Source organism: Artemia sp. Qi Xiang Cuo, chromosome 13 (genome assembly GCF_049724085.1).
Source record: "Artemia sp. Qi Xiang Cuo chromosome 13, ASM4972408v1, whole genome shotgun sequence".
Classification (NCBI taxonomy): domain Eukaryota; kingdom Metazoa; phylum Arthropoda; class Branchiopoda; order Anostraca; family Artemiidae; genus Artemia; species Artemia sp. Qi Xiang Cuo.
In genome coordinates, this window is record NC_142806.1 from 48,760,462 (window position 1) to 48,774,350 (window position 13,889).

The 13,889-nt window shown below is 36.4% G+C and overlaps 1 protein-coding gene across 1 annotated transcript in view; it reads left to right on the forward strand.

Moving 5' to 3' along the window:
- bma (SCY1-like protein bma) overlaps positions 1–13,889 on the forward strand; it is a 431,463-nt gene that overhangs the window by 367,125 nt on the left and 50,449 nt on the right. The window contains exons 11-12 of the mRNA XM_089099020.1: positions 8,686–8,866; positions 11,029–11,197. Coding sequence (XP_088955146.1) covers positions 8,686–8,866; positions 11,029–11,197 — 350 coding nt within the window. The remainder of the gene's footprint in view (positions 1–8,685; positions 8,867–11,028; positions 11,198–13,889) is intronic.

Sequence of the window (13,889 nt, forward strand, 5' to 3'; positions counted from 1 at the left end):
CCTCAATATACCTCAAGGCTCTGCACAAAGGTTTTTTTTTAGTTATTCGTTGTTTTTCTTCTTCTTTTTTAATTGGCATTCCTTACCATTGTAAGCCAACTTTTGATGAGAAACTAGTCCTGATTTCCCTTTTAAACCAGCTACGGCAACGGGCTGAGTTGTTGTTAATATAAAAGCGACCATGAGAATCTAATAAATAAAAATTTTCTTAATATAATTAACTAAAATTTTATCTAATGTATTGTTTAACTCGGGATTTTTATATTATAACATTCTATTCCATAAGAGGGGATAAACTACACAGTTACCAAATAGAAAATGTTGAATCTTGAAACAGCCATCATAAGAAATTTACTGGAAGTAGCTTACGGAGAAACATAACAACAAGTTGAAAAGTTACAAAACCTAACTTAAATTTTGCTCCTCCAGGGAGGACTACACTTGAAATCACAGGGTTATGTACTAAGAAGCAGTGATAAAAAGAGGATCAGTTAACCTAACGGAAAATCGGATATGTTCTACATACGTAAGGGTTGTGTTTTTTATGGGAGGGGGGGCAGGGAGGGCTGGGATTAGAATAATCCTGGTACGGTGAGAAGTGTGATAAATCATCTATTAAATATTTTGCTAGGGGTCTTGGCCCCCTGGATTTGGAGTTACCAGTTTGCTTGGGAAAGAAGTCACACCTAGTTCGAAAATAGTTAACAGAACTTGATTTTGCATAATTTTAGCAGACATAAGAAGTTAAAATATTGACAGATAGAACTTATACCTAAAGGCTTATTAGCCTTAGCTCCAGGAGTGAATCTCAAGGATTGTTATTGGGGCGGGGGGCAAGAGGGTCCATACCGGATAGTCAAGGAGCATGGGCTACATAATATTTATTCTCCAAATTATTGGTGGGCAACTCCCCACCTTGGTCCCCCTCCAAACGACGCCCTTGCTCAACTCATTGACCAAAAGAAAGTGAACCCCTTTTTAACCCTTTTTACCCCCTTTTAAATTACATTTGCTGTAAAAGACACCTAATTGCATGATCCATTGCAAAACGTCTATTATTAAATATGTATTTTAACTAAAATTTCCATCAGGAATTATTTAGAAATCTCAAACATGAAATGAGGGGGACGGGGGGTATTACAAGAAAAAAAATTATAAACTGGCTAATTACATGAAAAATTAAGAAAATTATGAGGAACTGCATCATTTTCCTATTTCGGAAGGGGCCCAAGACCCACTGTATATATACTTAATCAAATATGTAGAATATTTAATTCAGGGGAGGGGCTTGTATTAATAACTCGTTTTTGATTAAAAACAAATACTAGAAAAACTATTTGGAAAATATAATATATTATTGAAAAAAAAAACAGAAAAATCATTAGATTTTGGCTTGAGAGGGTGGGGATCCAAAGGCCTCCTCTGGCTCACATGCATAGCCTGAGCAATTTCCATGTTAATTCTTAACTTACATTAGTGTAGGCTACTTTTAGCGCATTGTTTAGTATATTAGTGTACTTTTTAGAGCAAAACTAAGAGTGTAATTTGATAATTTTTGCGACTCACAGGGTTGCGCACATCCTCAGCCATCTCAACCTTTCTCTTACTATAACCTTAGAAAGTGGGAAAGAACCAAATTTCTCTCACAGCTTACTGTTTGAAATGCTACTAGTCGAACTGGCAAGTTTTTGGTATCTGTTTGACTGGCCGTATTTCGCCCGGACAATTCCCTCCCGTGGGAAATTCCACTGTGGAAAATTTTCCCCGGGTAAATTCCCGCCGAGGAAAATTCCATCCTGAGGAAATTTTTCCCGAAAAAGTGTCCTTGAAAAATCTCCTTTGGTAGAAAACTCCCCCTAAAAAATCAACCCTGGAAAATTCCCACCTCCCCCGCAGAAAACTCACTCCTGAAAAATCCCTCAGTGGAAAATTCAACCACATAAAAAGTTGATCTGCCAAAGAGAAAGTATGACAAATAAAAATAATGGAGAAAAGGACAAATTATGTAGAAGGAAAATGCATCAGAAAAGACGAAAAGAAGGAAAACAAATCTGAAGGTTTGCCTGTCTGAAGTACCTTTATTACGCTTGTTTTTTTTTAATTTAGTTTAATTAGCATAGAGTCTATTTTTAGTTCAATTTAAATAGTATAGAGTCAAACTCTAACCCAAAACCAAGCAAATTTAAAATTGACAGAACTAATTATTCTAAATAAGGAAGCACTAGTTAAAGTAAAGAAGTTTTCAAAAGTCATCAAGCTTTGTTCACACAAAAAGTATTGGGTATCGTCCACTAGGCATAGGCTACATCAGGTTTTCCCGTATGATGTATCTTTAAGAAGCGCTTTTTTAATTTAATTTTAATAGCTTTCAGTCAAACCTGAAGTCAGAATAAACAAAATAAAATGAACAGAACATCTTATTTAAAATAAGCAAGCAGTTTTTTTTTAACCTTTAGCTTATCCTGTTGTGACCAGTCATTCCCCAGCCGTCGAAAACACGAAAAGCAGAATTAAAAGAAATAAAATATAAAAACAAGCACTATGGGATAAATTAATAAACAAAACATTTTTTTAACTGAAAGTAAGGAGCAGCACTAACACTACAAAGGAAGAGAAATTACTCCGTATGTAAGGGAGGCCGCTCATTGCTCAACACCTCGCTCATTACCCTGAAGCTCTTAGTGCATTGAAAAAGCACGTTATTGCAATTCAACAGTCCTTGTGTTTCAGCATTCGTTCTTATTTAGGAAAAAATTTGAAAATTTAGCCAACATTTTAGATGAATAGTAGTTTTGTTGAATAAGTCCTCAATAATATTTTTACTAAAGAATTTGACGATTATGGAATTATTTACTAAAGAATTGTTGTTCATATTGATTGAAATTATGCGTGACTTTTGATCGTCTACGCGGCTGAAGCCACCGCGACAAGAGGGTTTTCTGATGCTTAAATGCAATGTATACATATGATTAACATTGAAAAATTGTACATCATAGGCAGCGCAATAGCGCTACCTAAGTAAAGAACGATGTTGGCACAATGTATTATTTATCTATTTTTTTTCCATACCCGGGCACTTTGTATCGAAGGAATTACCGTAGAAACTTTGAAAAGGGCTCATTCGATTGGAAATTGGAGTGGCTAGTACCCTTTTTAATAGACAAAAGTGATTGGAAGACAACTAGCAACCCCCCCCCCAAAAAAAAATTCCCCCAAACACATCCAATCATAATTTTGAGATAGCCGTTTTGTTCAGCGTAGTTGATTTCCAGATAAAAATATGTTTTTGAGGAGGACACTCCCCCACAGCCCTCGGGGCAAGGGTTTTAAGTTATGCCCCGAGGGCACATAAGAACGATGTTGGCACAATGTATTATTGATTATTTTTTCCTTTAGAGCAGGGCACCACGTATCGAAAAAGTTGTCATAAAAACTTCGAAAAGGGCTCGTTCAATTAGAAATTGGAGTGGCTTGTGTTCTTTTAAATAGTTAAAATTGAACTGAAGGTGACTAACACTCCTTTGACACCAACCAGTTCCCGAAACACATCCAATCAAAATTTTGAGAAAGCTATATTTTTCAGCTGACCTGATTTCCCGATAGAAATTATATTTTTGAGGAGGACACTCCCCCACAGCCCTCAGTGGAAGGGTTGTAAGTTATGCCCTGGGGGTATATAAGGTTTTTATAGAAGGTGTCGTCATAGAAACTTGAAAAGAAAATCATTCGATTGGAAATTCAAAGGGCTAGTGCTCTTTTCATTAGTCGAAAGTGATTGGAAGGCAACTAACCCCTCTCTCGCACCCACCTTTTCCCCAAACACATCCAATCAAAATTTTGAGATAGCCATTTTATTCAACGTAGTTTTAAGTTCTGAAAATTTGGTCTTTGAGGATGATAACCCCCCCCCCCCTCCCAGCCCTCTGGGCAGGGGTTGTAAGTTATGCCCTGGGGGCATATATGGTTTTTATAGAACGCGTTGTCGTAGAAACTTCAGAAAAGACTCATTCGATTGGAAATTGAAATGGCTAGTGCCCTTTTTATAGTCGAAAGTGATTGGAAGACAACTAACACCCCTTCCACGCCAATCATTTCCCCAAAAATATCCAATCAAAATTTTGAGCTTGCCATTTTGTTCAGTGTAGTTGACTTCCAGATAGAAATTATGTTTTTGAGGAGGGAACTCCCTCACTGCCCTCAGGGCAAGGGTTGTAAGTTATGCCCTGGGGCCATATAGGGTTTTTATAGAACGTGTTGTCGTAGAAACTTCAAAAAAGGCTCATTCGACTGGAAATTGAAATGGCTAGAGCCCTTTTCAAAAGTCAAAACTGATTGGAAGGCAACTAACACCCTTTCTACGCCCACCATTTCCCCAAACACATCTAATTTAAATTTTTAGATATCCATTTTGTTCCACGCAGTTTAAAGTTCAGGAAATTATACATTTGAGATGGACACTCCCCCCTCAGTCTTCACGCCAAGGGTTATAAGTTATGCCTAGGGGGCATATAAGGTTCTTATTGAAATCTTTGTCGTAGAAACTTTAAAGAGGGCTCATTCGATTAGAAATTCAAAGGGCTAGTCCCCTTTTTAATAGCCGAATGTTGGTTTGAGGGCAACTAAGCCCCCTCTCACGCCCACCTCTCCCCAAAACAAATCCAATCAAAATTTGTAGATAGCCATTATGTTTCACGCAGTTTAGAGTTACGGAAATTGTATCTTTGAGTAAAAAACTCCCCCCACAGTCTTCAGGGCAAGGGTTATAAGTTATTCCCTGGAGGCATATAAGTTTTATTGAAATCTTTGTCGTAGAAACTTGAAAAAGAGATCTTTCGATTGGAAATTCAAAGGGCTAGTGTCCTTTTTAATAGTCGAAAGTGATTTGAGGGCAACTAACCCCCCTCTCACGCCAACCTTTTCCCCAAACACATCCAATCAAAATTTTTAGATAGCCATTTTATTCAACATAGTTGAAAGTTTTTGAAATCAGGTCTTTAAGGATAACAACCCTTCCCCCCACAACCCTCATGGCAAGGGTTGTAAGTTATGCCCTGGGGGCATGTAAGGTTTTTATAGAAAACGATGTTGTAAATACATCAAAAAGGGCTCATTCAATTGGAAATTGAAGGGACTAGTGCCATTTTAATAGTCGAAAGCAATTGAAGGGCAACTACCCCCCTCTCACGCCCATCATTTTCCCAAACACATCCAATCAAATTTTTGAGATATCCATTTTGTTCAACATAGTTGAAAGTTCTGGAAATTAGGTCTTTTAAGATGATAACCCCCTCAGAGCCCTCGGTGCAAGGGTTGTAAGTTATGCCTTGGGGGCATATAAGGTTTATATAAAAATTTGTTGTAGAAATTTCAAAAGGGCTCATTTGTTTGGAAATTGAAATTCCCCTTTTTAATAGTCGAAAGTGAGTGGAGAGTAATTGACCGCCCTCCCACGCCCACCATTTCCCCAAACACATTCAATCAAAGTTTAGAGGTATCCATTTTGTTCAACATAGTTGAAAGTTCTGGAAGTTATGTATTTGAGGATGACAAACCCCCCAGAGCCCCCAGGGCAAAGGTTGTAAGTTATGCCCTAGGGGCAAATAAGGTTTTTATAGTTGGAGTCGTCGTAAAAACTTCAAAAGGGGCTCATTCAATTGGGAATTGGAAGGGCTAGTGCCCTTTTTAATAGTCGAAAGTGATTAGAGGGTAACTAACCACCCTCTCACGCACACCTTTCTCCTAAACACATCCAATGAAAATTTTCAGATATCCATTGTGTTCAATGTAGTAGAATGTCTGGAAATTAGTTCTTTGAGGATGAACCCCCCCTCCCAGCCCTTAGGGCAAGGGGTGTAAGGTATGCCCTGATGGCAAGGTTTTTATTGAAAGCGTTGTCTTAGAAACTTCGAAAAGGGATCATTTGATCGAAACTAGAAAGGGCTGATGCCCTTTTTAATAATCAAAAGTGATTGGAGGGCAACTAATGCCCCTCCCATGCCCACCCTCCCATTTTCCTTTATTTTTAAAAACTAATTGTTGCCTTAAGATAAGTGTACCCAACCTATCAAAGAAATTAAGCAGATTTTCTTGCGAATGGTATAAAATTTTCCATCTCAGGTCAACTAGAGGAGGTATGAAACGAAATTAAACACTACTATTTGTGTCCGGATTTTTAAAAGGGTGTATGTTGTTAAAAATTGCTGAAAATGTTTCTCCAGCATACAAATAGCAGACCAAACTATAAAGTCTTAAAAAACGAAAAGATTTAAAGTATTATTTTCTTCTTCCCTGAAAAAGACTATGTCAATATAAAACGAACACAAATTAATGAAAAAACTTTTCCACAAAATAAGTTTTTCAAAGAAAAGTAAAGAACTCTATTAAACAAAAAATGAGCAAAAATAAAATCAAATAATCTACGAAGCATGAAACTACCGAAAATCAGCAATGATAAATAAATGAAACCCAAAACGAACAGAAATTACAATAAATAACTGAGTAAAACTTGAAACGAGCAGAAATTAACATAAGTTGGGCTTAAAACCCCTATGCCTTCCCAAGGCCTGAACATAATTTGCACTTTACTGAAAATAATACAAATGAATGTGCATTGTCAGTTTAATGTACATATACTGATATTTAGTAATCAAAATGTTAATATTATTTGATTTATTAAAGTTATAAAAGTAAGAACATTTATACGTTTTTCAGTAAAGTGCAAATTATGTTCTGGACTTGAGAAGGCATAGGGTTTTTGAGCCCAACTTATGTTAATTTCTGCTCGTTTTGAGTTTTGCTCAGTTATTTATTGTAATTTCTGTTCGTTTTGGGTTTCATTTATTTTTCATTGCTGATTTGCGGCAGTTTCACGCTTCGTAGATTATTTGATTTTATTTTTGCTCATTTTTTGTTTAATGGAGTTCTTTACTTTTCTTTGAAAAAACTTATTTTGTGGAAAAAGTATTTTTTAATTAATAAATATGAAAAGAGAAATATTATCATTCAAAATCGCAGAAAACAATATTGTTACGCAATAAGTTGGGAGCTATAACCCTGCAGTATCCTTATTTAGACTAAAACTAATGAAGGGAGATGAAATATTAATTCTTATCCTTTCCTCCCTATTTCCCTTCCTATATCTATCAGAAGGAGCATGGAGATTTAGACAATTTTGACAAGGACCCATAACTCCTCCTTCATAATAACTTATGTGTAATTATACTCTTTCATTTATTCTTTTTATTTGTCTTATTTTCGGTTTGGTCTTTCAATTTTACATTCGATGAGAATTTTCCAGGGAGGGGTTGTTAAGGCGGAATTTTCCGTGAGAATTTTCCGCATGGGGGGTTTTCCGGGGAGAGAAAACCCCCCAAACGAGGATGATTTTTTTTAGGGAAAAAATCCTGAGGAAATTGTCCGAAGGGAATACGTCTAGCACCCCCAAAACTATCCACAGACACTGTTTGTGGAAAACATCTAACAAATCCTCCTCCGTCTTCTGAAGTGCCCACGCTTCACAACCATTTTTGACCACCGTCATTACGGCAGCTTCCAGTATTCCAATCTTGGTTTGCAGCATTTTCCTTCTATTTTTCCAAATTTTTTAAACTGCAAAAACCACACCCTGAATCTTGGCTGTAGTAATTTTTACATCTTCACTGCATCCGCCATCTTTACAAATAATACTACTCAGTTAAGCGAAGCTATTGGCTTTATCGATCTTTTCGTTTGAAACCACGCTTTTTATTATCTTAGAACTTGATTAACCGCATATCTAAATTCAAAAAGGAATAAACTTCCTGTTATTTCTCGACCATCCACTGCAAACTCTTCCCCCCCCTCCCCTTCTGTTTTCGTCTCCAGAAGATTAAAGAGTGGCATGTAAGATCCTTCTCCACAGTATCTTTGAGACGATGCGACGTGAGCTACCAGCTTGATAATAATTACATTCAACAATCAACTATAGTCAGAAATTGCCCAAACATTTTATTATTTCTCTTAAAGAACAGCACTCGTACCTCTTCTCAATTTAGTGAGGAGCTTTTAAATGTACTGCATTTTGTAATAATATTAACAAAATCAATAAAAGTAATAATAATAATAACTTATATGCAGAAAAGCTGACAAGGGCCATAACTTAGAACAAAAAACGAAACCGACAATCGGCAGCGCTTAAGATCAAGCAGATAAATGCGATCTATCATTAACCTAAAAAAGCTCAATGGTTCATTCCAAGTCTAAGGAATTCCCAAGCTTTACAGTTTCACAAAAATCCTCCTTTTTCATTATCCCTTACATAAATAAGAAATCCCTAAACAATTCTTTTTTAAATTTTATAATTTCTTCACAGACCCTTCACAAATACCCCCCTGAATATTGAGACAAAGTAATATTTATCCAGTACCTTACTTCCACGTCAGTCTCTTTTGCATTTTCATTATGTCAATTAAGTATTTACCTTAGATTAGTACTATTTATGCTCTAGCATATCAAATATCCTAATTAGTTGTGTACTAACCTTTGGCAATTACTTCTTCATGAGGAGGAAAGACCAATGACATGGGATAACAATTAAGATGGCAACACTCCTGGGAACTACTTTCTAATTCTTAGTGTACTTTCTTATCGGAATATACGAGCATGCTGCCAAAGAGAGAATTTTTCACAGAGATATGTTTATTTAAGATATTCACAGTCAACGTAGATGCATTTTACCCAGCGCTATTTCAGTACCCATATTGGATCTGTATAGAGCTCTTACAGACTTTTTTTTTCAAAGTACTTGGATGCAACCACGATCGTTTACCGGTTACCGTAACCATGTTCCGGTACCGTAACGTTACGGTTACCGTAACTATAGTTACCGGTAACCACGTAAAAACCCTTTTTTACAAGATGATTCAAGACACCGCTGAGAGAAATACTTTGTCTAGCATGGTTTTAATTGCGTATACGATATTAAACTGTGTTTTTTTGCAGTTTAGATGGGGAAAAAGGTATCTAGGTTAGATTAGATTAGGTTAGGTTACGTATCTAATATATGCAATGCTTTGCCCCACCCCCCACCCCCTAACGTGCAAATATAAAGCCTAAATTTGTTTCAAAACTATTATATAGTCATCCTATTTTATTTTAATTCATTAGCATTAACCAAACTTGATCTTTTAGAAAGGCCCATATAAAGGGATTGTACCCACTTTTATGCTTCGGGAAGCGGTGAACGTTTGAAGGAGCCAAATCCGTGGAATCCGTCGGATAATATACCACTCCATAGTGTAAAACTTTTAATTTTCCCTTCGCCAGGGGACTTTTTTGGACTGGTGCATTATTCTGATTGAATTACTTTCTTCTTCGTTTTCATGCCTCCAAGAGAATTCCTGCATAAACTTTTTCAGAAGTTTAGAATAATATTTTACAGTAAATTTTTCACCCTTTTCAAGATTAATGTTTTGAAAGAAGTTTTTCCTGCGGAAGTACCCGGTGAAAATCGAAACTTAAAAGGAACAAAAATCCTTGTTTCAGAGGTGCACAAGATATCATGGTTGCAGCGATAGTTGTAACCTAGAATAACCATAAGTTAAAAAATTGAGAAGAAAAATTTCCCAAGAAAAAAAAAATGCCATTTGACATCTATTCACAAATGGTGACTATTATGCGAGCGGCAGAGCTTGAGTAGCATATGTCACTTTTGTATATCTGGAACGAGCCAATTCATTCCTCAAACTGTGTTTATCCAGGCTGTATATATAACTCAATTTCAGCCAAAATGGCATATACCCCTTTTTGCCTCATTTTTTATTACGACAACTGAGTGGAGAGAGGCAACAAAAAGCTGTATGTCAGGTATGCCATACATAAAAAGTACATATTTTAGGGTTTAAGGGCAAAGCGACTATCAAATCAATCGTTTTGTTCTTTCTGTTTGGGAAGCTTCAAAAGGTTTTTCCTTGTAATGAGGAGGTCTTTGCCAAAATACCTGCATTGTCTTTTACTTTTGTTCACTAGCTGAAATCCACCCTCGTTGGTACTTTTATTTCTTAATTATTTCTCTTCGTTCTTCATTGTTTTGTAGTGTGTCAAATGTGGCCAGTGTGGTCTCAGAGCCTATTTCCATAGCTAACGCTGCTCAGTATCTTTCATTGCAGTCGTAAACTATGCCCCGATAAACTATGCTGAAACTATCATTTGCCGAAGTATTTCAGCAGTTCCTCCAGGGCTCTAAATAATGATTTACGTTCATAGAAACTGCAAACACTATCCAAATTGCTACCCTTCTTTTCATCGCTCTCTGTCTTTAAATGAAAACTGTCTTATTTGTAATGCCAAATTGGTTGCGCAACGTTTACAACTTTTACAGCCCGCATTGTCCGTAGTAACCGAAACTCTAAAAATTGGGAGTATGATACCAGTATTATGAAAACATCTAGAGAATCTGCTTTTTATGCTGCGTCCGAGCATGTAAAATTCCTTCAAACTTTAAACTAAATGTCAAAAGTAATTTCGTAAAATTTGTATTTAGCACCTTGTCTCCCTTTGTTGTCATTTCAGGCATGATATTATCCAGCCAGTTGTAAAACATTACAGAGGATCCATTCAAGCTGAAAAATAAAACTCCTAAAGCCATTTTCAAAAGATGTTGCTAGAGCAAAAAAATAATTTCAAACACTATAAGCCACCAGAAAACAACGATTTTGGCCTTATGGGGCCAAGCATTTTAGCATAAGCTGTCGCATTCCTTTTTACTTTCATGTTAATAAAACTTACAACAAAAAGAAGTGAATTCAGTTCGAGTCACTTAACTTCGGGACCCTATATCTTAAAATATACTTCTCCTGGGTTCAAGTACTTAAATGCTGAAGACTCCATAAATTTGCCTTAATTTGTGCTCTATCACGTCAAATAGAGGAATCGGTCGTATATGCGTCTTCACGGTTATTTCTTACGGAGGGGATTCTAATGACGTGAAATATCAGTTAGATACCCAACTGTTAGAAACAATCTCCTGATTCTTTCAATTTTGCCTTGTAGGTATATATAAACGGATGCTGTCTGATAAAAAATATGGATTGAGTATTAACGTTATGGCGACGAGAGTTTTACCCGCTTTGCTACCGCACGTTGTCAATCCTACTTTAATCTTAGAACAGTTTACAGCACTAATGGAGGTACTAAGAGAAATGTTGGAGCAAATTGATAGGTAAGTTAAGTTTAAAAATTACCGCACGAATGATAGTTTATGCAATAGTGTAGAATTAATAAAGAGCGAGATGTCATCAACGTGTTTTCAAATCTCGTCATGCAGAATAGGGGAATGTAGAAAAATCGTAGTCGAGTCATTCTGTCGATATCTATCACCCACTTTCAGTGACTAAGTGGATTAAGGGTGGGACTCTTTTTAGATCCTATGTATAAGTAAATGCGCCTAAATTTTGCTTATTTTGTATTTCTACCGATATATTTTACTAAAGGTTAGTATTTGCCGATTAATTGGCAAGAGTCATAAGTAAAAGCTTTTGCTATTCGTAAGGAGGGATTTAGGGGAATTGGGATTTTCTTGGAAGGGGTATAAAGATAGAGGCTTTGAATATATTGAGATGGAGCGGCAGCATACGTAGTTGTGTTTGCCTCGGCTGGCTTGGTGCTGAGTGAGATGTCAGTAGTAGTAGTTTTACTATCTAGCATAATCACTTCTAGGATATACCAACCTTCAAAATGTTAATGTAAGATAAATAAAAGGAAAATCCCGTCAATGTGTGCGCCTGTCACCGTGTGTGAAACCACTTTAGCTTGGATGGACTCGCTCTAAGTAAACAGATAACGCGTTATAGAGTCTAGATAGTGCTGAACAAGAACATGACATGGTGGGGGGAAGGTTGGAAATGATGTTTCCCCTTTAGTTTAAAGATTCTATTAAGATATACCAAAAAGGGGAACTATCCTTAAAATGCGTCAAAACGGGACCTTTCAGCAGTATTGCCCGTAAGAACCGCTTGGCTCCTATCCTAATCTAAATAGACTTGAGATGACATCTCTTATTCTTACTGGTGTTTCCAAGGAACTTTTTTTTTACATAAACACCGTATACTGTTTTGAAATATAGGTTATCCGAGGATTGAAAATCTCTACTTTCTCAGACTGTTTTTCCAGCCTTGGGGAACTGTAGCCTACTCTTTCAGTCTCCCTTGGGTTTCATAAAAAAATTAATTAACAACACTAACAGAATATATCTGAGAAACAAGCTTTTTTCGCTAAATAAGCAAAAATTATGCGCCTTTTCTTAACAATCAATTTTTCAAGCTATGAAAAGAATATAAAGAAAACATGAAAACACGTTTTTAGCATTCTATTCCATGACTAACTGAAGGATAGAACTGAACGGAAGGATAGCAAATATCCTCTTTTTCCCCTTGAAACGCATCATTAGGACCTGCTCGTAGAATATAATGTTTCACTAGTCTAGAAGCATAGAACTGAGCCGAAGGATAGCACATTTCCTCTTTTTTTCGCTTGCAACGCATCACTAGGTCCTGCTCGTAGAAAATAATGTTTCACTAGTCTAGAAGGATAGAACTGAACCGAAGGATAGATTTTTTTTTTTTTTCGTCTTACAATGCATCACAAGGACCTGTTCGTGGAAAATATTATTTCTCTAGTCTAGAAGGGTACAACTGAACTGAAGGATAGTACATTTTCTCTATTTCCCTTGCAATGCATCGCAAGGACCCGTTCGTAGCAGATAATGTTTCAATAATCTAGAGAATATTAAACCACAACTTTCCGACAGGTGCTTCAAACACACAAATTCAAAACACACCATAAATGTTCTGCAAACCTTTTAGTAAGGCTCATTATATATTGCAATCAGCCCCACTGTATTGATTAGTGAAGTCTGAGAAATCTTTTGGCCACCCAAAATCAAAGAATCTACCCTTTAAATTTTTAACAATTAAAGTATGAAGCTTGTAGCGGAAAGTAATAGCAAATACTGTGTTACAAATAAGGATAAATGAAAAAGGAGGTTCAATCTATGCTAATTCCAAAGTCAGCCCTGGGTGCGGTTATGCTAAACGGTTGGGATTTTAATTATAGTCTACTGGGAAAGAAAATACGAGTAGAGTAATATACAGTGACAAGTGCTTTTTGTTTCAAATCCATTAATCCAGCTTAGTCTCAGGGAAGGATGTTAGATTTGCTATAGCCATCTTTTGGCGATCCGTTTTGTTGCAGGAATTATTTTGCAAGGTCTCTTTCCAATCCTATGTCTAAAACAACCGTATTTTTCTGCTCCGTTGTCTTTTCCCCTCTTTTTGAACCATCTCTAAGAGAAAAGCCAATATAATTATTCATCTCTTTAATATGTAGTTCCACTTTATCGCAGTTTGACTTCTAAAACTAATTAAGGGGCCCTATTTTCAAAGCATAAAACATATCTTCCCCTTGTACTTTAAAGTGTTTCCTTCGTGTTTCTAGAGAACTACTTTCCCTTTCAAAAAGATTTAACAATACGGACTTGAAAGTCAAGTTAGGAAAGCTAATTTATAGAGATTTGAAGAGATTTATAGGGAAAAAATATACAATGGGATGTGTAGTGAGGATTCTTGGGGCAACTAACGAGTCAGTCTTTGCTTATTATCCAGGGTACGGATATACCTGACATTTTAGCAAAGACGCCAAAATGCTTAGGAAAGTGGACTTAACGACAAAGTCATAATGGCTTGAAAAAGCCTTTCTAGAACCATCCCTTTTCCCAGAGAAAAGGAGAGGGCAAAGCGAAAAAATTTGAGTTTTAGCTTCTGTAATATTTTTCTGTATTTAAAGGTCGTGTCCTGTTAACGCAAGCCTGGATAGGTTGGAAAAGAAAATATGATTCATGAATCCCAAATTAGAGC